This window comes from Ursus arctos, unplaced genomic scaffold (genome assembly GCF_023065955.2).
Source record: "Ursus arctos isolate Adak ecotype North America unplaced genomic scaffold, UrsArc2.0 scaffold_20, whole genome shotgun sequence".
In the NCBI taxonomy this organism is placed as follows: domain Eukaryota; kingdom Metazoa; phylum Chordata; class Mammalia; order Carnivora; family Ursidae; genus Ursus; species Ursus arctos.
Window position 1 is genome coordinate 13,702,495 of NW_026622875.1, and position 25,531 is coordinate 13,728,025.

At 46.0% G+C, this 25,531-nt stretch overlaps 1 protein-coding gene across 1 annotated transcript; it reads left to right on the top strand.

The window, feature by feature from the left end:
• The first annotated feature begins 502 nt into the window (after positions 1-502).
• Positions 503-24,763, top strand: SIAH2 (siah E3 ubiquitin protein ligase 2). The gene is made up of 2 exons (XM_026497283.4): positions 503-6,430; positions 23,199-24,763. The coding sequence occupies exons 1-2, from the start codon at positions 6,014-6,016 to the stop codon at positions 23,754-23,756; spliced, it is 975 nt and encodes a 324-aa protein (XP_026353068.1). The 5' UTR covers positions 503-6,013; the 3' UTR covers positions 23,757-24,763.
• The last annotated feature ends 768 nt before the right edge of the window (positions 24,764-25,531 follow it).

Genomic DNA, 25,531 nt, shown 5'->3' on the forward strand with positions numbered 1-25,531 from the left:
TCTCACAAAGGACTAAATCTGATCCATAGTTAGCACTGTGTAAGAGTGAGCTACCATTCATATTATCCCCCTTCTGAGCTACTAACTCCCCGAGAAGTAAAGCCTGGGTCTGATTTTAGCCTTGGCCTCTAAACTTAATAAATGTCTGCATTTAGTCCGTTGACCAGTGGCCACAACTACTTGGCTCACAACTCCACCCTCACCTTTGCCCCAGGACTAAATGCTTGTGTCAGGAAGCATCCCTTGGAGCACTGCCCCCCCACACTTGTCTAGTTTCTTTACTCCATGATCTCCAAGTTGAACTCATACACTGCCTTTGAGTTACTCTTATTAAATTACCAATTTCAGCAAGTCATCTCCCAGACGCAAGGACCTGACTGAAGCTCGTGGTCCTTCCCATGCAGGACAAGGACCACCTTTTCTGGCTGGCTGGCCTTTTGCACATCACTCATTCTAGCACCAACCCTACAGCTAAAGCAAGGACAGACAGACAAGAACAACACTTTTTTTTTTTAATTACACATGAATAAATTCTCATTGCAAAAAAGGGAAACGAATAAAGAAAAAGAAAGGCAAAAGAAAAGGTGAAAATACAGAAATATAGACAATACAAAGCAAAAGCTTCCCCACATCCCTTCACATTCCCCTCCCTAGAAACCATCACTGTCATCAGTTCACTGTCTCCTTCTAGGCCTTTCTATGCCCTTTTGGGCATGCAAAGAAATAGTAGTTTTGCGTGGCTTGGTTCTTTATACATAAACGGGATTCTTTGGGGGTTTCTTGGTTGCAGCTTGTTTTTTCTGCAGAGCAATTTGTCTTCAAGACCTTGTCTCAGTTGCAGAGGATTCTGTAGGATGGCTTTACATAGTCTGTTTTCCTGTTGATGGACATTGAGGCTGTTTCCAAACTAAATGATGATTTCATTTTAGCACATCTTCCATCATATGAAATTATCATTTAAAAAGTATGAATTTAGAGATGCCTGGGTGGCTCAGTTGGTTAAATGGCTGCCTTCGGCTCAGGTCATGATCCCAGGACCCTGGGATCCAGTCCCGCATCAGGCCCCTTGCTCAGCAGGGAGCCTGCTTCTCCCTCCACCTGCTCTGTCTGCCGCTCCCCCTGCTTGTGCTCTCCCTCTCTCTCTGACAAATAAATAAAATCTTTAAAAAAAATAAAAAGTATGAATTTAAACCAAAACAAGAAACAAAAACATGAATTCTTGATTTTTTGGGTATTCTAATTTTTTTGTTTTTATAGTTGTGTACAACAATAATCATAAAACTTTTGTTCCTAGATTTGGTTCTATATACTTAAGCAGCATTATAATAAAAATAATTTAAGATAAAGTTGGGGGTCTATACCTTGCATTTCTTTTTACAGACAAGCTTTTGGACTTTGGACAAGTGTATTAGTCATATAACGCTATGTAACAAATTACCCCCAAACTCAGTAGCTTAAAACAACACACATTTATTGTCGCACCATTTCTGAGCATCAGCTTATCTGGGTCCTCCGGCTCAGGGTCTTACAAGTGCAATCCAATTGTCAGCCAGTCCTGGAATCTTCCCTGGCTGTTGGTCAGAGACGTCAGGCTCCTGGTGGTGTGAGGCTTTTCATAGGGCTATTTGCCACTTGGCAGCTGGCTTCACCCACAGAGCAGACTCAGAGACAGATAGAGAGCTAGATGGAAGTCTTTGTCTTTTCATAACCTCATCTCAGAAGTGACATTCTATCACTTGGGCCGCATTCTAGTCATTTAAAGCGAGTTAGGAGGTCCAGCTCTCACTCAAAGGGAGGGGATTACATGGGGCACAGACACCAAGAGGAGGGATCATTGGAGCCACCTTAAAGGCTACTTACTACAAATATCTTGGCCTCTCTGTACCTGTTTTAAAATCATCTGTAAATATATAACTTATAGGTCAGGTGAAGCTTAAAAGAATTAAACTATGTAAAGTGCTTAGAACAGTGGCACAGGATACTTAAAACCAATGCAAATGCCTAACATACACAGTGTAATACACAGGAGTAAGTCCACGATTGTTGTTCAAGAAATACCCATAATTACTCACAAGTTTGAGCATGTGGAATTACCCCAGAAACAAAAGTACTTTATAAAAGTAAAAGTTCCTACCATAATTGCCAGGAGGCCTCACGGTCACCTCCAGAATTTCCCACAAGCTTTCCCCTTCTCAGAAATTTCCGTGCAGCAAGCTTCAATGCACTCCTGAGTCATCTTTAAATCTCAAAAGAAAAGCCCAACCACACTTTGCTCTGAAAATGCACGCTGTTTGCCTGAGTGCAGAAGTTGCCCAATTTGCAAAACCACACAATTTGTAAGTTACAGAAAGAAGAGCAAGAGCTTGTCTGTCTAGCTGGAGCATTTTTCATTGTGCTCAGCAGTTTAAGGGAGAGTAGAGGCTCACCTGCGAGGTTTTTGTTTTTGTTTTTAACAAGTCCCATCCTGGTATTTTAAAGTAAGAGAGGTTACTCAGTACACCCCCCTCATCTTTCAACAGTAGTACAAAGGAGGAGAAGGGTTAAGGAGAGGTGTCCTGCTTCATACCTGTCCCTTTTGTGTAATCCGGACTCAGTGGGTGGGGGAAGGAGGCCAACCTGTCATCCAGCAGATGTGGTAAATGAGTCATGAATCAGGAGATCACCAAAGACTGGGGGATCCCCCCCCTACCTCCCCAGGCCACAAAGTCACACATAAAACACAAGCCTGGCAACAGCAGCAACTCCCAAGGACAAATAGATACAACTCCACGTAGCACACATCCCCTTGGGATAGAGTGTTCTCACTCACAGTGCCCACTGTGCAAAAGCCACCGTCTTCTGATTCAAAAGCCCCAAGGAAGGAACAGGAAAGAAGCAGGACCAGAAAGGCCAGTCTGGCAGCCTGGAGAGGTCATCGATGTGGGTCAACCAGCAGGCCTGTCCACTCTTGTCCCACCTACCTTCAGCAATTGCCCAGAGGAGATTTTTTTTTCTTAAATTACCCTGGTCAACCTAATCAAGAGTGCAATGACGTAAAGGAAGAAACAAGAAATTTCTTCATACCATGGGAGGCATCTGACAGGATAAGAGTGGATGGGTTAGTTGTATTTTTAGAAAAATAAACCAATTGTCTCTGAGGAGAACTGGTTTTCTTGTTCTTCGTTTCAACATCTGCAAAGCCAAATTGCTTTCTGAACACCACGGCCTAGCTGGTTGGAACACTGGAAGCTCATGCCAACATGGCCAGGGTGGGACCCCTGCTTCTCTGGTGAAAGCCAGTACAAGCTCTGGGAGTGCGGGGTACCTGCACTGAGAGACCGGGGGTGGAGGGAAGGAATACGAATTCTGGTAATAAATTCTACTCACTTGGGTTTTAAATTAAAAGTGGAAAATATTATATTTTTCCCAATAAAAGTGAAACCGTGGGTGATTTTTTTCTATTGTTGTCACTATTATGTTCTGTATGCTCTAAAAAGGTAAAAATGAAGTAAATACAATTTAATTTTTTTCCTTGCAAAATCAGCTAAAGAAAGAATTTATGTAAAGTATGCCCACAAAATTCGGTGCTTGATTAAAGGCTCCACAACTGTTCTCTGACTGTGTTGAGTGTGCTGATCTCAACTCCTTAACAAGACTATCAGTAGGACTTGGGCAAAAATGAAAGGGATACAGACTAGTAGTTAAAAGGGGGCTCCGGAGCATTTTCCAACATTATCAGCTGTTTCATCTTGAGCAAATTAATCTCCCTGTGTCTCAGTCTCCTCAAGTATAAAATGGGGAAACAACAGTCCCCATCACATAGGGTTGTTACAAAATCCTTAGAACCATCCAGCCTGGCACATAGTGGGCATTCAGTAACTATTAGTTATTAGTTGGTATGCCCCCAGAGTACCTTCCCAAAAGCTCAGATTCAGCCGAGTTATAGTGCTACTCAAAAATCTACAGTGGTCACCACTTCTCACGGAGGTAAAGAGGTAAAGGACCTACCAGGTCTATTGGGGTTTCATTGCACCATCCCATTCTCCCAAGTGTCAGTAAATCCCCAAGTGCATTCTCTCACTGTCCTTTAGCTCCTCATACAATGTGTTCACTCCCACTCCACCCCAGGTATTCAGCTGAAATCCTCCCTCATGGGTAGTTATTGGCATTGTTCCCTTACTAGAATGGTTTTTATCCCATTCTCAGAGCCCAAACAATGGCTGGCACATAATAAGTGTTCAGGAAACATTTACTGAATGATTGAGTGACATCATGCCTATTAATTTTTTTCAAGACTTAGATCAAATTTCACCAATTCTATGCACGTAGTCTTTCTGGATACCTTTATAAGATTAAAGTTTATTTCTTCTGGGCTCTAACGGCCTATTTCTTACATGATTTTATTCATTAAATATTCCCTAATAATATTTTTTTAAATATCTGACATTGAATAAGTGCTTAGGATAGGCCAAGCTCTTGGCAGTTATCAAACTCATTTAATCCTCACTGTCCCACTTACAGGGTAGGTACTATTTTTATCCCACTTTTACAGATGAGGAAACTGAAGCGCAGAGAAATTAAAGACCTTGCCCAAAGTCACACAGATGGCAAACGCAGGGCACCTTTCGTCACCCAGTCCTGACTTCTGTTCCTTACCACTGTCTGCCCAACAAAGAATCATCAGATTCCCATCTAGGTAGCACCTTTCCCCAATTCCAGGATCAGTGCCTCATCTTATGCAGAACAGCAATCCGACTGGGCGCGTACAGTATACATTAAATTAACGTGTGGGTCTCTCTGGAGTATCATCGCCTCTCTAGGGCTTCCGCTGGTGTGCGGGGCCAGCGCCTACACCTTGCCTTGGACTTTCACGGGATTTCAAAGACGAGGACGCACCGCGTTGTGCTGGAGGGTCACCCAATCTTCCTGAGGCCTCAAGACCCAGCCTACATTTCTGGCACTCCCAGTGATCTCGAACTCTCCTTTTAATCAACGCTTTCCACGATCTCCCTCCCCGGCCCGCTGTGCAAGTCAGAGGCGCTCAATTCAACGTCGCCAGGTCCGCGGGTAAATCAATAAAGAGTTTATCTCCTCCCTCCCCACCACCTCCCTCCCCGCGAACCAAGACTAAGGAGTGGTCCACACCCACTCTTAACTGCCCAGCACTGGGTCCTGTGCCCGCTGCCGACCCAACCCGAGCCCCTTGCCCTGCTCCCGCCCAAAGCTTCGCGTCCTGATCCAGCGTTCCAGACTCAGGCCGGCCGGCCGCGGCGCACTCCTCCCCTCGCGCGAGGGTGACTCAACCCGGGGAAAGAGAAACCTCACGGTTTTTTTCCGACCTGTCCAGGGGCGTCGCGTCCCGCCCCGCTCACCACCCAAGCCCCCGCCCGCCTGAAGTTGCCCTTCTAGTTTGCGGCCCGGGAAACGCCGGCGTGGCTCCTCGGGGTGTGGCTAGAGGACTTGGGCGACGCCTTGCCGAAGGGCGGCCCCCTCCTCAACCCGGAAGGCAGACCTCGCGCGGCCACGGCGAGCCGGGCATGCTCACTGGCGCGGGCCGGGCCCGCAGCCTGGGCAGGAGGGGCACGCGCTAGTCGAACCCCCGCGCTGCCAGCTGGACTCGGGCGGAGCCGGCGCCCCAGCGCAGGGTGGCTCTGCCAGTCCCCGCGCGCCTGAGCGGCCGCACACGTGTCCAGGCGTCACGTCCGCGCGCGCCCCCGGGGCTTGCGTCAGCTGCCGCTCCAGAAACTGGTGGGCCGGGGTTCTGCGCACCGCTCGGGTTCGGGGCCCGCGACGCCGCCGGGAGGAGGAGTCTGGGGGCGCGGAAGGGTGTTCGGAACGTCGGGGGCCGCGGAGATCGTCGGCGCAGCCCAGCCCCCGGCCTGCCGGCGCCGGCCGGCAGTCTCCGCTGCTCGGTTCCGGGCTGGGCGCGGTGGCGTTGCCTCGGAGCCTGCCGCCCGCGGGGCGTGCACCGCCTTGACCCCGGCGGCCCCGCGGCAGGCAGGCGCCCGCAGTTCCATGGTTGCTTCGGAGCGCGATGAGCCGCCCGTCCTCCACCGGCCCCAGCGCTAACAAACCCTGCAGCAAGCAGCCGCCGCCGCAGCCTCAGCACGCTCCGTCCCCGGCTGCGCCCCCGGCCGCCGCCACCATCTCGGCTGCGGGCCCCGGCTCGTCCGCGGTGCCCGCCGCGGCGGCGGTAATCTCGGGCCCCGGCGGCGGCGGCGGGGCTGGCCCGGTGTCCCCGCAGCACCACGAGCTGACCTCGCTCTTCGAGTGCCCGGTCTGCTTTGACTATGTCCTGCCCCCCATCCTGCAGTGCCAGGCCGGGCACCTGGTATGTAACCAATGCCGCCAGAAGTTGAGCTGCTGCCCGACGTGCAGGGGCGCCCTGACGCCCAGCATCAGGAACTTGGCTATGGAGAAGGTGGCGTCGGCAGTCCTGTTTCCCTGCAAGGTAAGCCCAGGTGCCACCCGCGCACCTCCGCCTAGCGACCTCCCGGAACTCCTGTGTCCTCCAGCCCACTCACAGGAGCTGAGAGGCAGGTGGCATCTCTCTTATTTTTAAAAAAGAAATGTTTACACTTGTCCACCCTCCCCCATGCCCACCTGTCCACTTTGGGAGTAACTCTGAGCTGACAGTTGCCCAAGCACTGACCCCGGACTAATTGGCACGCGATCGTTTTAGAACACATCGCAGCTCTCGCCGCCGGGTGCCTGCGTACCCTGCAGAAGTGTGCTGGGTGTGCTCGGTAGGGCTAGGCTGCACCAGTGAAACTTGGACCGGGAAGCTGACTGTGGGGGATTGAGGAGGGAAGAGATGGGCCAGCTAAACGCACCCTTTACCAGCGCTCGGCTTGGAAGGATTGGTACTGGATTTCTCCTGCGCCCGATGCCTGCCCTCTGCGCACGCCTGACACGTGGGAGCCCTCAGAGGTGCAGCTAAAAAAAGGGCGCCTACAGCCTGTTTTCCTCCAGCAAAAAGAAAACCCTGCAAGCCACGCCTTTCCCTCTCCTAGCCTTCCAAGGACTGGGGAGATGTGTATTTGTTCTAGGTGGGGGTGAAAACAAGAGTTGATCAGGAATTTAACAGGAAGGACACGCAAGAGCTGTTACAGTTCTTCCAAGCCCACCACTTTATTTAGTTTAAAAAGTTATCAGTGCTCTTGCAAAAAATGCAGACCACTAAAGAGACTTAAGAAAAGTCAAAGGAAAGACCAAGACCTCTTGCCCCCTTTCCCACCATTGTTAGGTTTACTGTGTATCTTTATAGATTTTTTTCTAGCCATATTTAAATAGTTTTCACAGCTGAATATGAGATCGTGAATGTCAGTGTGTGTCAAACAGGTTCATAAACACACACAGTAGATGTAAATTCTCCAGAAATAACTTGTGCAAATTGCTGTTTTAAAGTCATATTATCACACATTTTTTTTCTAGGTCTGAAACCTAGCTCTTCCTCACTGTATTTTAAACGACTGCATAGTTTTTCACCGTGTGGTTATATTATAGCATCTGTTTACTTACATCTACCACTTAAAAATCTTCCGGAGTAGTTTCAGAGACACCTCTCCATAGTACCTCATTATAATCTAGGGCTAGACCATAACGTTCATTTTCTAAACTTAGAAATGGAAATAATGTCATTAATACTTTTGAGTTGTTTTTCTTTTTTCTTTGTGAAAGTTAACTGTTCTGCCTCTTGGGCCATCTAAGCTGTCTTGCATTTCTCCTTGGTGCTGCTTATTTTTATAGGGCAAGAGCTTATTTTTAAATTAAAAATAGTCCACCAGAGAATTGAAGCTTGGGACTCCAGTCAGTAAAATGAATGATTTAATTTGGTCTGTGCCCTGCCACAAATTAAGTTTAAAATAGCATATTCAAATAAAGATTTGAATCTGTGTTTGGGCTATGGGTTTTCAGTTAACCTTAATATATTACTCTGCTTTCAACCACTTCTCATATAATGCTAACCAATTCACCCAGCCCAGTAGTTGTTTCTTATAAAATTTGGGTAAAATATTTCTGTAATTTTTTAGGGCCATGAAGAAGGTGGCAGCCTAGTGATCAAGAGAAGATTTGGTGATAGTTGACATAACAGTGGGTATTTGATGTTTGAGATATACTGTGGGGGCTGCCAGGGGTGCCCCACAGGATTTCTGGGGAGCCATCTTTTCTGTTCAGTTTTTCCCAGACCATCAGCAGCTAGTAGAAGAAACAGCTTTAGGTGAATTACAGTTCACAAATGAACATTTGGTAACAGGCACTATTCCATAATTTCTTTTTAAAAAGCAATCTCATAAGAGCATTGTGTTGCTCCCAAGAGGAAGGGAAGGAAACGGTTAATGCCATATAAAGTTATGAAGTTTCACTTTCAGGATCTAGGAGTCTGGTTTCTCTTGAAGCATGTTTTCTCCTCATGTGTAATATACTAGGGAAGCCCTTCTTGAAAAGCAGTTCTGTTGGGAATCAGGGGCAATCAGTGTTTCTGACCATGTCAGTGATGCTCCGAGTCCCTATTCTGTATGAATGCAGTGAAGGAAAGCCGTCATTTGCAATCTGAAATTAAACAGGGTCAACCATTCCCCTTCAGCCCAGGCGTTAAGTTTAGAAAGTGATCTTGGGGTCACTTCTGTATGTGAGATTTACGATGCTAGAGAATACATGCCTCAACTTTTGTTGACCAACAATCCCAACTATTGACGGGGCAGCTCAGCCATTTAGTTTAGATAAACCAATCTTGGATGTATACAGCAAGCACCAAAGATCTGTCAGTTGAGGAGGACTGAGGGAAATAGGGAGTAGTAAGACCTATGTCAGACTTCAACAAAATAGGTCTGTGTAACTAGCCCTTGGCTTGTGCTTGCTCCTGGTAATCATAGGCACTGCCCTGTCACTGTCCCTACCTGCTCGCAGAATCTCTTCCACGTGGGCTGCCTCATGTGAGAAAAACAATGGTGGATGAAGGACCAGAGACCAGGTCTCAGGAGTAGTGTGGTGCTGCCATTTTTTGCCTGAGAGACCACCTGTTGGGGGCCTTGATTTCCTCACCTGTAAATAGACTGAACTGCTTGACTTCTAAGGACCTGTAGCTTCTAGAATACCATGAAAAGAAGGGAGGCTGTATGGAATGGTTATTGGGTGCCCTCTGTGTGCCAGCTACTTTGAGAGGGTCATTGTTTATTAGTTTGCCTTTCTTCTTTCCAAGTGAAGAAACAAATGCCTGTAGAGAGATTAAGTGGCTTGTGAAGATCAGTAGGCCAGTTCATGAACCGGCATTCCAAAGGCACACACCCTTTGTGCTACATAGCAATTTTGCATCTGAGCCTGTATTCCAGGGCTCCCCATTGTAACTTAAGGTTGACAATAGTAACAAAACTATCTGATTGGATGAATTTACCAGCTCTGATGGGAACATCCCAATGAGATAACATATGTGTTCACTATAAAATTCACTGGCAGGAATTTTATAAGACATGCAGGAGTGGGAAGGCCAGGGGGAAATAGCCTGCTGACCTAATATGTCATCACAGCTCTGGACTGCTCATGCTTCAGTTGGCCCAAAAATGGATCTGTTGCCAAACAGCTTCCTTACAGAGGTGTGGGGCCACCTAATTAAAGGCTAGAGTGTTGCCAGCATCTATGATAGAGGGTATCACATGCATTATTAGCTCAGGTCTCCTTTTAAGAAAAGGATCTCTATCAGAGTAAGGCTCTCTTCCACTTGAGATATTTTTAGTCCATTCTATGGCTTGCTCTACACCTGAGAAGTTTTGACATCCTGTTCCCATATCTCAAACCCACCATCTCTCAGTGGAGCGTGGGTATAGGGGGAGAAGTGAAGGTTGACACATCTGTGCACCCACTCAACAGTGTATTTTATTTTAATATCAGCCAAGCATTTCGCTCCACAACTGTGGGGAATGCTAAACCACTCCAGCCCACTTGCACTATGATACATTTTCTCCCCATTTTGGGGGGTTTGTTTTCTCTCAAAGTTTCCAGTAGCACATCTCCAAATAATTACTGAACTGGAAAGCCTCAGACAAGTCTTCCCTGGATTTGGGTTGTGACAGTGTTGTTTTTATTTCTTAAAATAAAAAGTCAAGTCAGCTAACCCCGTTGAAAATTCAAGCCTCCTCAGTGTGGACAAACCTAAACGCCAGCAGGGACAGGCGATGCAAGGGAGAGAGGTGTCTGACGCGTGGCCCTGAGTTCAGGAGACCTCAAGGAGCAGTAGAGATGGGAGCCAGAGAACACACCCCCAAAGAGGACAGCTTTCACTCAGCTCTGGATGATTGGCAGGGGTGGGAGTGTGGATGCAGCGTGCCAGACCTTTGGGTTTTTTCAAGAAAAGCCAGAAACCTGAATTTTTAAAATGATCTGGTTCTCTCTCAGAAAGCATTCACTGAGCCTGCAAGTTTTCATTTTACTCTTACCATACATGAACTTTGGATTCTGAGAAGTCCCAACTACAGGTGAATTTATAGTTTATTTTCATCTGTATTTTTTTTTAAAGATTTTATTTATTTATTTGACAGAGATAGAGAGAGCCAGCAAGAGAGGGAACACAAGCAGGGGGAGTGGGAGAGGAAGAAGCAGGCTCATAGCGGAGGAGCCCGATGTGGGGCTCGATCCCAGAACGCCGGGATCACGCCCTGAGCCGAAGGCAGACGCTTAACCGCTGTGCCACCCAGGCGCCCCTATTTTCATCTGTATTTTGCCAAGAGAATATTCTCTTCTGGCCCCCTGGGAAACCTGAACTGTTGTCCTAGTGACTAGATGGTTGACTTTGAACAGGTCAGTTTATTTCTTTGGACCTGAATGTCTTTAAGAGAAAGAGCTGGACTAGATCATTATATTAAGAATCTTTTGGAACACCTGGGTGGCTCAGTCGGCTAAGAGTCTGCCTTCAGCTCAGGTCATGATCTCGGGGTCCTGGGATTCAGCCCTGTGTTGGGCTCCCTGCTGAGCGAAGAGCCTGCTTCTCCCTCTCCCTCTGCCCCTCCCCACCACCCATGTGCTCTCTCTCTCCGCTCGAGCTCTCATTCTCTCAAATAAAATCTTTAAAAAAAACAAAAGAATCTTTTTGTGCCCTAAAATTTTAGAATCTAGTGAAGTGTTCCAGGGAAAAGAGCACTAGGCAAGAGACAGAACTGGGTCCCCATCCTGCCTTTGTTTGACCTCGGTCCAGTCACATACTTCCCTGAGCTTGTCTATCGGGTAAAAAGAATGGAGGTAATTCCTAGCTGGTGGGTGCTCTGAGATCAGATTAGAGCTGTTAAGTCTTTTGCTTCACCATTTCAAATGGAAGGTGGGCGGTATCAGGGTGGTTGCTAGGTGATGGGTGATCAGTCACCTAGAAGTCTGAGAGGATACACCAATTTGCCAGAACCATTTCAAAGATCTTTTCTTCGTCTAAAAAGTTCCCCTACGACAAAAATCATTTACTTTGGATATTGTCCCTGTGGTCTTCCCTACTGCCTGAAGTTGGACAGGCTTACTCACAAAAGCATGTACTGGCAAGCACCGGAGTCCACGTACATTGATGGTGAGGCTCAAGATTTTCAAGAACACAACTGACAGTTTTTCAGTGTAAAATCAAGAACAGAAGCACTAGGGCGCCTGGATTGGTCAGTCGGTTAAGTGTCTGCCTTTGGCTCAGGTCATGTTAGGGTCCTGGGATCGAGTCCCACATTGGGCTCCCTGCTCAGCAGGGAGTCTGCTTCTCCCTCTGTGCTCTCCCTCTCTCTCTCTCTGATAAATAAATAAAATCTTAAAAAAAAAAAAAAAAAGAACAGAAGCACTAGAATGCTATGTTGGAGCACTAACATTTAATGCTGATTCTTCACATAGCTGGCAGCCCCTTTACACAGGTCACCACCTCCTACAGCTAGGAGTCAATCATTGTTACTTAAAGTTGAGCTTTGGTACAACCAGAAAGAGGGAGAACCAAAAGCTACAGCAGGTTGGGCCTATAAAATCGCCAACCTGAGATTAGATCAGATTCAGCTGTCGTGTGTTAGGTCCCTTTTTTGACGCTCCGCTCCGTACCAAGTGCCATAGGCATACGACTACAGTAAGACCTCCCTATAAAACGTCTTAAGTGCCAGACTTGGGCATCTGACGAACTTTGCGAACAGCGGCATTTCTCATTCAAACTCATAAGGTCCCCACTCCTTGAGAGGGGCACACAGTAGGTACACATTTGCTAAAATGAATGCCCAGCCTTCAGGGCCATTGTGTATTGCTGGCGAGTTGTGCAGGACATGATCATACATGGGACATTAGAATGTGACAACACTCTGCACATCCTGAAAAAGAAAATAAGAAAGCTAAAAAGTTTTCCTGATTAAATGTATCTTTATATTAAACCTGGGAGTGTACTTTCAAAGGCTTGGGAGAGATACTGAAAATTCTCTAGCAGAATTTCATCAGCTTTGCCCCAGATGCCCATCTAGCTCCATTCGTTTTTTAAAAATTGAGAAAGGGTTTTCATTTCCAGTTTCTACAGTGATTTTTAGACTATATGGTGTCTGTGAGAAAAAGGTTACCCCCCTCCCAGTTTTCAGCCACAGACACTATAGATGGATGAAAGCTACACCTGTGTTAAATGTGTGGGCCTGAGCCCTATTTTAAAACTCTGAAATCAACAAAAGTAGTATCTTTGGGTTACTCCTTCCCGAGGCTGCCTCTTACTCTAGTAGTTTGGAGGGAGGCCCTATTTGAACCTCCTAGTCCAGATCCCTGCTCCATCCCCACATGAGGGGTTTGGTGACCTCTCCAAACCTCTGTGGCTCCTCGGTAAAATGGGGTACAGATTGGGTTGCTGTGAGGATCAAACGCGGTAATAACTCATACAAAGAGTCTAGCACAGTCCCAGCACAGAAGAAACACTAAATAAATGTGCACAGTTAGAAGCTAGCAGAAAAAAAAAAAATGGCGAGTGTCTGAGGTCAGGTCCAGGCATAGACTTGAAAAAGAAAAAAAAGAAACTCTCTTCTTCCACAGACCCCCCCACTGAGCTTCCCTTCCCTCCTAGTCATGTAGGTTTTCAGACAGCTGGGTACACTGGCCCTGGCATTGGTGTTTCAGTGATAAGACTTACTTTTTTCGTTTCTTTAATGCTTTTAGAAGAGAAAGCCTAGTTAGATTAGGCGACGTTTTTTAACATGTAGATTTTATTTTATACATTATAAAGTGTGGAGTTTTTTTTTAAGTAGGCTCCACGCTCAGCGTGGAGCCCAATGTGGGGCTCGAACTCACGACCCTGAGATTAAGACCTGAGCTGAGATCCAGAGTCAGACACTTAACCAACGGAGACACACAAAAGCCCCTATAAGATATGTTTTTAAAAGTTATGATCATTATTTTTAAATGTAGAATATATAAAATATAAAATCTCTTATAATCCTCCCACCTGGAAATAACCACTATACCATTTTTGCATATGTCCTCACAAATTTACCTCTACATCAATGGAGTTTTTCACTCAAAGAAAAGCAGGTAAGATAGGGAAACCACACACTATTTCATAACATATTTTTTCATCTAACACATCGTGACTGCTTTTCAACATTGGTAAATAGTCTTGAAGGTCATGTTTAATGGCTGCATAGTATTACAACAGTACCAAAGTTATTTAATCAAGCTCCCGTTTGTGATTTAAATGATTAAATCATTCGGTTTTTTAGTGTTGAAAAAATTATTTTTTAAAATACTGCTGTAACAGTCCTTGTGCTTAAGAAAGTAATTATTTCCTAATGATAACTTCCAGAAGTTGGATGGTAGGTCCAAAGGGTATGTGTAGAAATCAAAAAGCTTTTGATAACAAAGCCAAATTGTGTTCTCACTTGAAATCCTACACAGTGGAGTGCCCATTTCTCTTCAGCATCACCTACAATGGGTGTTATCCTTTTGTTTTTTAATACTACAGCCTGCTTTTTCTCCCTGGTGTAACCTCAGGCCAGAGCTGGCTCCTCCTGATTACCTACTAACTTTTCGTCACATCCACCCTTGCCTGGGAATCTGCTGCAGCCTCCCCCTCCTACAGACCATCTGCCTAGCCAGTCATTGCCCCATCCCTAACCTCATCCTTCTGAAACTCTGAGTCTAACGGTGGAGACAGATGTGCCAGCAGCGCCTTTCTGAAGTAGGAGGAGCGGAGGAGTCTGGAGAGCTCCCAGCAGTGTGGGGTCAGCGCTGCATTATGAAGGATAAGCAGCAGTTAGCCCATGAAGAAGGGACATATGGAAGATCCTGATGGGGTTACACAGGGAGGCCAGTGGAGCCGCTTATACTGAATGTTGTTTACCTTGTCTGAACTAGGTATGTGATCTCGTTATTTTCCTAATTACTTTGTAAAGGAAACAGGACACAGTATCCTCTCTGAGAGATTTGCCTGAAGTCATGCAGTTTGTAAGTTCAGGGAACAGAAACTCCAGAATGGGCGTTGTATTACACACACAGTGTTTTTTCCACCTCAGCCTCCTGCCTTTTCCGCTACCTGCTTCACCCCACTGAGGAACATTCCAAATTCACATAATGGCTTTTGGAGGGATGGGCAGTGATACCAGAAGGGCCCTCTTATTAGCATAGCCAGGTAAGATACAGGATGCCCACTAAAATTTGAATTTCAGATAAACAATTTTTGGTGTAATTTCAAGTTTGCTTTTTTTTTTTTTTTTTTAGTGTAAATATAACCCAAATACTGCCTGAGGCTACTGGGCATCTTGTATTTTTAGTTGCTAAATCTAGCAACCCTAACACTTAAGTCTTCTGGTGAATTTGATTGCTTTAGTTGAGAAATAAAAACCGTGGAGGGTTGTAGCACTGTTTGAAGCATGTCGGACAATTAATGTTAGTATGCAGGGGGAGGCTTGCATAGAAGAGGAAGGGGATATTGAAAAAGAGTGGGCAAGGTAGTGGGAGTGTGGCATCAAGCCTTCAACTCCGGCTCTTACTTTAAGACGCTTTTGTTTGCTTGAACCTACACTCCGAAGGGACCTTACGAAACTGGTTCTCCAAGACAATGTGTGGTTGCTGGCTAACTCTGGCCATGGTCAGATAAGAAGCGTTATTTGGTCAAAAGTCAACTTTTGTTTCAAGTTTCTACAATTAAAAACAAACCGCTGCCAGCCCAAGGAGTCTTTGTAAGGCCAGAGGCCCCCCACCGCATCAGATGTTCTCTGATGAGTGCACTAATGTGCGGAAGTCTTCCGCCAAGACCCCTTTAGTAGGAAAGCTATCTGAGCATGGGGTTTGTCGGGGTTCTCTTGGGCAAAAGGAGGAATTTTTGAGCCCAAGATTTGAATTAGAATTACCTTCTCCGGAAGAAAGTTAATGAAGTTAGATGTCAGTATTTTCTTTGTCTCACCACTGTTCAACCATCCTGGCACTGAGTGATACTGTCTTCTCAGGTTAGCATCCATGAAAGCTTTACAGCATCACTGGCTAAGAATTCTCTCTTTGCACCACGTCATAATGGAGGTAAGGAATCTACTGTTTGGGTTAGTGAAGATCCGCCAAGGTTCTTAGAGGAAGGATGCTAGACAGATGCAAGTTGAGCATCACGATTAAGGCACAAGAAGAGAGTTCATTTTCTCCTTTTGCCCAAGTCTGAACTTAGTAAGAGTCCAGGGATATGGTAGGTTCCATTTGTGTCACACAGATACAAGGTACCTGAGCTCCAGCTGTATTTTTTTTTTAATATCAAGAAGGATATAGAATATTTTTGTTTATTTTTTTAGGATTGTATTTATTTGACAGTAAGAGAGAGAAGCCCACACACAAGCAGGGGAAGCAACAGGCAGAGGGAGAGGGAGAAGCAGGCTCCCCACTGAGCAGGGAGCCTGACGTGGGGCTTAATCCCAGGACCCCGAGATCATGACCTGAGCTGAAGGCAGACGCTTAACCAACTGAGCCACCCAGACGCCCCACTCTAACTGTATTCTACCAGTGGTTGTAAAGTCATTTTAAGCAAGAGGAATATATAGCCATTTGAATGACAACAGTATCCTTGTTTTCTCCATCTATGTGAGGTTTCAGAAAAGCTTCAAACATGCCCACCCCAAATAGTTTATGTAAATAAAATATGTGAAAAGCATTTATCAAAAATAACAAACCCACAGTGACTGAAGTCTAAAATCAACATTTTTCCTCATATGATCTCAAGGTCTATTGAATTTTTTAAAATTCTAAGTTCCATAGTAAGAATTTTAATTAAAGTAAAATTAACACACCCGGGGCACCTGGGTGGCTCAGTCGTTAAGTATCTGCCTTCGGCTCAGGTCATGATCCCAGAGTCCTGGGATCGAGCCCTGCATGGGGCTCCCTGCTCCGCTGGGAGCCTGCTTCTTCCTCTCCCACTTCCCCTGCTTGTGCTCCCTCTCTCTCTCTGGCTGTCTCTCTCTGTCAAATAAATAAATAAAATCTTTAAAAAAAAATGACACACACAATGGGAGAGCAATCATCTTTTGCACGTAAACCTAATATTGATTCATTTACCTACACATATCAGGTGGGCGGGAAGCTGGCAATAAATCAGTAAATCAATGAACAAAATTAATAGACCCATAAGTTAACTAGAAAATAACCTGGGATCATCATCCACTGATATTTTGAGGGGAGATTAGTACACTTTTAGTCACGAAGGAGCTAGTTTGATTTGCTAGAAGTCCTTTTAAAAGTGGTAAAGTCTAACCTCTGGTTAAAACAGAAGTTTCACCATGATTTGGTTCTCTACGAGGCTTAGCTACAACTCCTATTCGAACAAGTCTCAAGAGTGTTGAGAAGACAGAGATCTCTACCAATAGTCCCCTAATTATCTGCTGATCATACATAGTAAGTTATACCGCCAGGAGATCGTCCTTCCAGCTAAACTCATACAACTCTGATTCCATCTATGGGTTCACCTCCCTAGTAGTAAAAGGTGTTTACCTGTGTAAGCAAAAGGGGACATGGGTAGCCTCATTCCCAGAGCCTCTTTCTGACATGTCTGGAGTCAAATGGAGTGGTTTCCCTTGGACCACTAAGCATGGTGGGTAATGAAACTGCAGTGGCTAGAAACTTTATCGAGTCCAGGGCCCCAGATCTGTGAGGTGCCCACAAACTTGTGAAGGATCAGAGGAGCAATGGAGAAGGCTTGGTCTTCCATGGGGGGCAGGCAAGCCTAAGAAATGTTGGTTATTACAACAATGATGTCTTCATTGAAAAATTTTATTGGTTCACTAAAATGAGTTCCAAGACCTTCTAGTAAAAGAAAAACTATTGCCTTACTTGTGTTTACCTATAGATATGCAGTTAAAAGTATATTTTCTTAAAAAAAAAAAAAACTAGTATAACACTTAAGTCACTCAGCCAACTCAGCCAAAAGACTCTCTATCCCATAAAGAATATGCTAACTTAGTCTCTGAATTCTTTAACACGTTTTTATATGATTTCAAATTTCCCCAACGGTCGTGTTAATAATACAAAAATACTCTTATATACCTTTATCCAACAAATTCACCAGTTGTTTCCTTTTTGCCCCATTTGCTTTATCATTTTGGGCGCTCTCTATTCACACATACACTTATTTAGCCATTTGAATGGACATTGAGGCGTCCCGCCCTTTTACCCCTAAATACTGCACTGTGTTTCTCCTAAAAACAAAGACGCCTTCTTATACAATTATGGTCCAGTTATCAAAATCAGGAAGTGTGACATGCAGTGGATACTAGTATCTAATCGACAGTCCATATTCAAACTTCAGTCGCTGCCCCAGTAATGCCCTTTGTGGCAGTTCTGGTTTCCCAGTCTGGGGTCCTGCATCGCAGGCAGCCGTATGTGTGCATTTTGTGATCATTACAGCCCATGAGATGGACGGAGAAGCACAGTTTGCCTGTGGTTACTCTCAGACAAGGTCATTGCCTGGATTTAATTCAAAAGTTTAAGAGCATCAACAACAAAATACTGAGCGTGCTTTGTTTTTCCTGAGACACTGTCCTCTGAGGCGCAGGCAGATACTTGGCTAATAAATTTCAGTTTCCTAGGAGGTGTAAGCAGGCGGCAGCAGGGCGGTTACCCCACAGGCCCCGAGCGGGGACGCGTCTCTGCCCAGAGCTCAGAGCGCCTCCATTGTAAGCAGACTGCTGATTGTTGAAGCTCAGGAAATCGGTCTTGAATTGCACGGACTCACATTTAATTAAATAGATTAAGTGACGTGTTCTAAACCAGTCACAAGATCTATGACCTTCACGAGCACCCTGGCGAAGCAGGGTTATTCTGTTTATGTACTCATTCCATAAACAAATACAATGTGACTGTGTTTATTAGGTAAATAACAGGTGGCTAGTGTTTGTTTTCTGACGTACCCCATCATATTCGCGTGTCAACAGATTTCTCTGCCAAAAAAGGAAAAGCCCTACCTAAATTCAACTGAAATCCAACCTTCATACCCCATGCCCAGGAAAAGAATTGGCACGATTTACTGCTTTCTGCAAAGACTTAAAAAGGTGGCACCGGGTCACCCATGGCCCTTGTGGCAGAACATGTTTGCACAAGACGTTTGAGCCACTGCCACCTGAAAAGTTTCTAAAGAGAAGTCAGAAATGTTATTTCAACATGTGTTTCTCATTCTGCTGGGTCATCTTCCCCCTCCCTATGTCTTCTAGAGCTTTGGGCTTCTGTGAGCGGTTGTGTCTCCTTCCCCCTCCCCCGAAAGAGGTTTACTTAAAGTGAATTCCCTCCTCACCCCACCCCCAGGGGAGGTGAGCAGCTGTTCCCCTGTGGAGAAATCTCATTTATAGCTGTGGACCTGTCCCCAGGACACACAGGCAGCCCAGGTGCCTGGTCTCAGGAAGAAGAGTGTGCAGGAAGAGCCAGGCATCTCAAGGAAGGCAGGCGTCCTTTGAGCCCTCTCTGTCTGGTAGGGCAAAGCCCTAGCCAGAGTGTGAAAAGTGAAACCTCAGAACTTTCTTGCCAGGTACCAGGGCAGCTGGGAGGGCCTAATTACTGGTTACCTGCTTGCGAGGTGCCGCTCCTCATTCCTGAGGGAGAAGCGATTTCAGGGCTGTCTTTCTCTTTGCAATCCAGGGAAGAAGTCAGTAATAGGACTTGCTTCCAGAAGCAGTCCATCCGTGGACTCTTGGGTTGTGTGTGTGGTGGGTTGGGGACTGGAGGTTAAGACCGATGTGAATTCTTTCTTTTACTTCAAAATACTGTTTGACTCCTAAGCGATCATGTACCTGGAAAGAGCACTCAAGGAGGAGCACAGGAGTGCAGGGCTTGGACAGCAGTGTGGCCACGAATGGGATGCCAGGATGAATCAGTCAGGCTGTAAAACGGGTAGAACTAGCACCCTAGCCTACTTCCACGATTTGCAAACCACTAAGTCCCAGTTGTGTGTCTCAGCTGGCGGCTGGTGTTCCTGAGCTGTCCTGGGTAGTGCGCGTTGGGCGGGACAGTGACCAGCCTGTCCTGCTTGCTGGTGTGGGCCCCTCCTCACAGCTGTCGTTGTGGCTGCCCAGCCGGGTTTTGTCATCCATCAAAATCAACCCCAGGCTGTTTTGTCCTTCCCCAGACATTCGGCTGTGCCTGTGACATTTCTGGTTGTCACAGTGGGGGAGGGGAAGATTGCTCCTGGCATGCGGTGGGCAGAGGCCAGGGTTGCTGCTAAACACCCTACAATGCACAGACAGCCCCCGCCACAAACGGTTACCTGGTCTAAAACATCAGTACAGCTACCCCCCGCTTTTTGAATGTTCACTTGACGTCACTTTGCTTTTATAAAAGACCTGTTTGTGCTAACCAAAAGAAATCCAAAGAGGATTTTCACTATTACAAAAAAAAAGGCAGAAAGGGAATATAGCATTCAGCATTTCTTTTTCAGTGCACATCCTGAGCAGCAGGAGTGGCCTCGCCAAGCTCCTTTTCCTGGGACCTACACTCAGCCTCTTAGCATCAAGACTCCATAGCTTTGAACTGGCATTTGTGAGCATCTGTGCTTTATCTCAGTTGATTTTGTGCATCCGTTAGCGAGATGTGTCCTAAGGTATCAGAAAAGCCCAAGAGAAGTTATTTTTTGGAACTAGGAATGCTCAAAAATTTTTGGAACTAGGAATGCTCAAAAATTGCTTCTTTGCCTTCTGCCATTTGTCTTACAAGGGTTTCATGGGAACACTGTACTTTCAGATAGCAGGGAAAACTTGTAGTGCAACTGTAGAGAAACCCAGAAATTAAACGACATTGTCAGTCAAGTCCCCGAAGGAAGCTGGACCTGCCTTCTCATTTAGGTTTTATCCCCGCTGTTTGCTCCACTCACCCAATCTTAGAACCAGATGGAACTGCTCCACCCACTGTCCACTTTGCCTGTAGTGAAGCTTTCCTTCTCCCATCCTCCTCCCATCCCCACTTTGAAATCACCTGTCACTCTTCTGGACTTCCTTCGAGTAGCTGTCTGTACTTGTGAGAGTTTTGAATTGTTTGTTGTTGCTCGGTATGGCCCCTCGACAGAGACCACCACCAGGGCAGGATCCTCTGCTGACCCCTCTGTGTGCGCTAGGACAGAGGTTGGCAGTTCTTAGGAACCCTTGGCGCCTGTCAGGAGAACCCAAGCCAGGGCCCAGCGTAATTTGGGTGTGCTGCTCAGAGGCACCTAGATGGTTCTGCACTGTCAGGGAATTCACAGACCCTGAACCCTCCCTTTGATCCCTGGACGAGAGCCCCTTTACCACAACAATGCCAAGACGGTAACAAGAATGAAGTGTGGAATAAGAGTGCGTGTGTCTGTGCGCGCATGAGTGCACGCCTATTTAAAGTGTAGATCTTTTCTTTTTAGAGATCTTCTCTTACCCAGTTATCATAAAAGTGGCACCAGTGGTCATGAAGACACGCCCTCACCCATGATGGAAAAGAGAAGGAATAGATTGGCTTTAAAGTTCAGCTTGTTTAGAAAAAGCAGAGTAAGCACCTAACACTTTAAAAATATATTTCTTTAAGTTAATAGAGGCTGTAGCAAGATGTTTTTATGTAAGGTCATCGTCCATACAAATGCTCAGTATGCCTTTTCTATTTGTGTTGTTTGGGGGGAGGTTCCCTGTTCTCTATATTTGGGTTGAAGGAAGAATGTGTGGCTTGTAAGGCAAACCAAATAATTCAGAATATAAATAAATATTCCTACCTGAGCTACACAAGAAAAAGTTCTAAAATAATTGCTGGACGATAAATATTTGTTGTACATCTGAGTCCGTGAAGGTGGAGCGGTTTGGGGCTTTGGGTCAGGGAAGAGGTGGAGGTGGTACTTTTCTGTACTCTTTGCCAAAGTTCATCGAGTTCCTGGAGTTGTTCGTTGGCAGCTGTGGTAAACAGCCCATTCTGAAACTTCTTCAGATCCAAAGATTAGGGGCTTGTTTCGGCCGGAGGATCTGCCAGACTCTGGGCTAATTCTTGCTATTTTTATTGTGCGTAATGTGTGTTTACACTGGGCACAGATGCCTCACCCATCACTCACAGAACATCAGAAGGTTCTGTATTCCTAGCCACACTCTAGCTTTAAAACACTGTTAATAGGGATTTTGGTGTTTTAAGGCCTTACTGTTAGGAACGCCAACTAGAAATATGTATGGGTAAATAAATTTGTTTCTCCTTCATATGATAAAGTTTTTTATACCCGTGCTTTTAAAATTAGTGCGTGGTTCAAAAAGGTGAATAAGCACTCCCTATGGGCAAAGTAAATAACAGGGAAATATTTCTGCCAGTTCTACAGAAGGTTGCTATAATCCACGTTAGGTATAGGGGAGGAGCCAGCTGCATTTCTTTGTTCAAGCCACCCCTTCTTCCTTGCTAGGGGAGACTCATCTCCCTAAGAATGGAGCCGGCCTTCTCAGCTTCCTCTGAGTGACTGTAGCTTAGGATCCTGTATGGGGAAGGTGCTCAGTGCCTGCCCATTGCTAGTGGTAAATTCATCTGCAAAGGTTAGAATTTGGCCGACTTAAAGTTTATAAGGGGTTTATTCCCTAGGCAGGGTAGAGAGAACCAAAAACAGATGTGAGGCTTTGTTTTGTGAGCAGATGGACACAGCATCTTAGACATAGGGCCCGGCCCTCATTTGCTGACTTCCTGTCCTCAGAAAGGGGTGGGAGAATCCAAGTGCAGTGACCCAGACAGTTTACCGCCACTGTGTGCTCTGACTCCTAGTTTCACCCAAAAAGGTGATTTCAGCTCTCCTTACTCTTTACAAGACAACAGCGCAGTTCTCTGGGCAAGTGTCTACTTGTGGGCTGATTCCCCATCTGGTATCTAGGAATTAACACTGTCATTCTTGTGAAGGTTGGGAGCAAGAGTCTAATTTCTTTCGGTGTGGTCTTTTCCCAAGATAGCTGTGATTTATTCATCAGGAATGTCATCCCAAGTGCAAGGGAGAGAAAGGATTTGTTCCTACCCTATTACGGCAGCATTGAGGGACTGGACTGTATCAAAATCCTCGCCTGGGAGCCTCCCGTGGGACCCACTTTAGTGCCTCTGCCTCCCGGGCCTGTCATGAGAGCCTGACATACCTGGTCATGAAGATGGGCCCAAAAAGTATGTCCAGAGCCCCTTGGGATTGGGGGGTTGAAAGGTGAAGAAAGTGAGGTAATATTTCTAGCAATGTGAGGGGGGTCCAGCCCTCTTCTGCCCTGGCTGGTCACTCCAGCAGACAAGAGCGGGAACCTGAAGGGCAGCCTTCCCGCAGCCTTCCTGCCAGCCACCGATCTGAGCTAGGAAGAAGGGGCAGCGGACAACCAAGAGGAGCTATACCGTTTTCCTGATTGTCTTTAGGTGAAAACTGGAGGCAGCATATTCCTTGCCCAGCCATACACCTAAGCCATTTTAAATTTTACAAAATTCTTTAAATTCACAGAAAATATGGGGCAGGCCCGGTTTTCTCGCACTGGCTCAGCAATCCTGTTTGAGATGTTAATAGGAAGAGTGCTTCAGTTCCATTTTCAACCATGTTGGAATGGCATGCAGTCCGTTCCTGGCTGAGGATAGTCCCCCGATTTTATGAACGGCGGGACTGATGACAAATATGAACGGAGACTTTGTAGTCGTAACTCTTTACCTCCCCTCAAGCGAGCGTAGTTGACAGGAGGATAGAGGTTAAGCCCCAGCAACCCCAGGGGGTGAGCCCTCTTAGTTAGAGGTCCACAGCAGCAGCAGTGTGGCGAAGGCCCGACGGCTCAACGCGTTTCTTTCCGTTCTTGCAGTACGCCACCACGGGCTGTTCCCTGACCCTGCACCACACGGAGAAGCCAGAACACGAAGACATCTGTGAATACCGCCCCTACTCCTGCCCTTGCCCCGGGGCCTCCTGCAAGTGGCAGGGATCCCTGGAAGCCGTGATGTCCCACCTCATGCACGCGCACAAAAGCATTACCACCCTCCAGGGAGAAGACATCGTCTTCCTCGCCACGGACATTAACCTGCCGGGGGCCGTCGACTGGGTCATGATGCAGTCCTGCTTCGGCCACCACTTCATGCTGGTGCTGGAGAAGCAGGAGAAGTACGAGGGCCACCAGCAGTTCTTCGCCATCGTGCTGCTCATCGGCACCCGCAAGCAAGCCGAGAACTTTGCCTACAGACTGGAGCTGAATGGGAACCGGCGGAGACTGACCTGGGAGGCCACGCCCCGGTCCATCCACGACGGTGTGGCCGCCGCCATCATGAACAGCGACTGCCTTGTTTTTGACACAGCCATAGCGCATCTGTTTGCGGATAATGGCAACCTTGGAATCAATGTGACCATTTCTACGTGTTGTCCTTGAGGCGCCGCAATTATTCGGGCACAGTGCTCTACGGGGAATAAAGGTTTTTACAGATGTTCTATTCACTGTGTCTTCACGGATCAAGACCCACAGTTACCCCATGTTCTGTTTGAACAAGCAGCTTCCCATCTGGCATCGGCCCACCAGAGTTCATTAAACAGGGATGAATGGGGTTGGCCTGTTAGTCATCTGGAGTCTGTTCTGTGATCTAAAATCAACTTTATCATTAAATTTTATTTACTTCCTGAACAGCACTTGACAGGTTGCTCAGGGCTCCTGTAGACCAGTACGTTAGGAATTGGAGGCTCCTTCCTGCCTGACTCCCTCTCTTGGTCCCTCCAAGTTGACAAAAGCACAGTGACTGTCGATAGATTCCTTAACTTTTACCTTGTTTTTAGGGGGGGGTAGGAATTGTTTTAATGCATTTTAAACAGTGTTTCTCAAACTGGGCGGCTAACCAATAGGCATGGATCACCTGCAGTACTCCTCGTAAACATGCAGATCTGGGGAGCCTGTGAATTTAACAGTCTCATCAGGTGATTCTGCTCGACAAGAAAGTTTGAGAATTACGGAGTTAAATTGTGGAAAGGTCCAGATTTTAAAGGTGCTTTACGATTGCCCTCTACTGATACTGTTTTCTTTCGACTATTTCATGCCCCCACCACCTACCACTCCCAAATTAAAACCAGAATTGCAGATCCCCGTGAACACACTCCTGAGATTTGGTCACTCTCTTGTGTTTGGGGTGAATTGCCTAGGAAAGCGAATCATATGACCATTGATAGGTGTCACATAATTAGTTTTTGCTCATCACCAGTACAGATGACCTGTTTACATGTGGCTTCCCTCGGAGGCCATCCTTGACTGTAGATGGTGGGAAAGACGAGATCAGTAGAGTTGGAAAAGCTTTACAACCAGTGTCATATGCTTGCTATTTAAAGGTATGTGTTGGATTGTTGTTTTTTTGCCACATTCACTTTAGTTTTTTAATAAATATTTTCCAAAAATGAATACTGTGCTTCTTTTTCCCAGTTGAATAATGTTTATTTATTGGACGCCTACTGTGTGCAGGTGTGTGAAACCTCACCACTACCTTAGGCTTGGAGCTATCACAATTTCCACATGAAGAAACAGTCATTTGTCCAAGGTTCTTACACAGGTCTGTGTTAGAAATGGGGTCCAAACTCGCTTCCCTGAACCATGCGCTGTCGTTGGTGTTACTGGTCTCTTACTTGGAGATGTTCTTTCAAGCCCTAGCACTAATGGAAGAAGAGTATTTCTCCTGCGTTACAGAAACAGAAGGAAGAGGCTTGGCTAGACCTAATCTGGAGTCCTGGATTTGAGCCAGGGTGACCCACTCTCACAGTTCCAAACCTGAACTCTCAAAGGAATTCAGAATATTAGCCCCATTTGCCTGGTGGGGATGGAAGACTGCCTAACTTAGCAGTCTACTGGCATTAGAGTAGCACCCAATGGAAGAAAGGCTTTAGAGTTGTTTTCATTTTTTAGGTGAGAGGCAGTGTTGAGTTTTTATCCAGGATAGAGTTCTGGCAGTTAAGGAAGGTTCTAGAAACTTTCACTACATACAGCTCGGCCATAGACATTTCTGCCGCAAGTGTTTTTGCCACAAACATTTTCACTGCATAATTAATTGGCCATAAGGCAATTTTGCCGTAAAAGAAAAAAAAAAAAATAGAAGTGGGACATTCATTTAAAAGGACATAATGAAACATGAAAAAAAACGAAAAAGACTTGATTGTGGAATACAAAATATA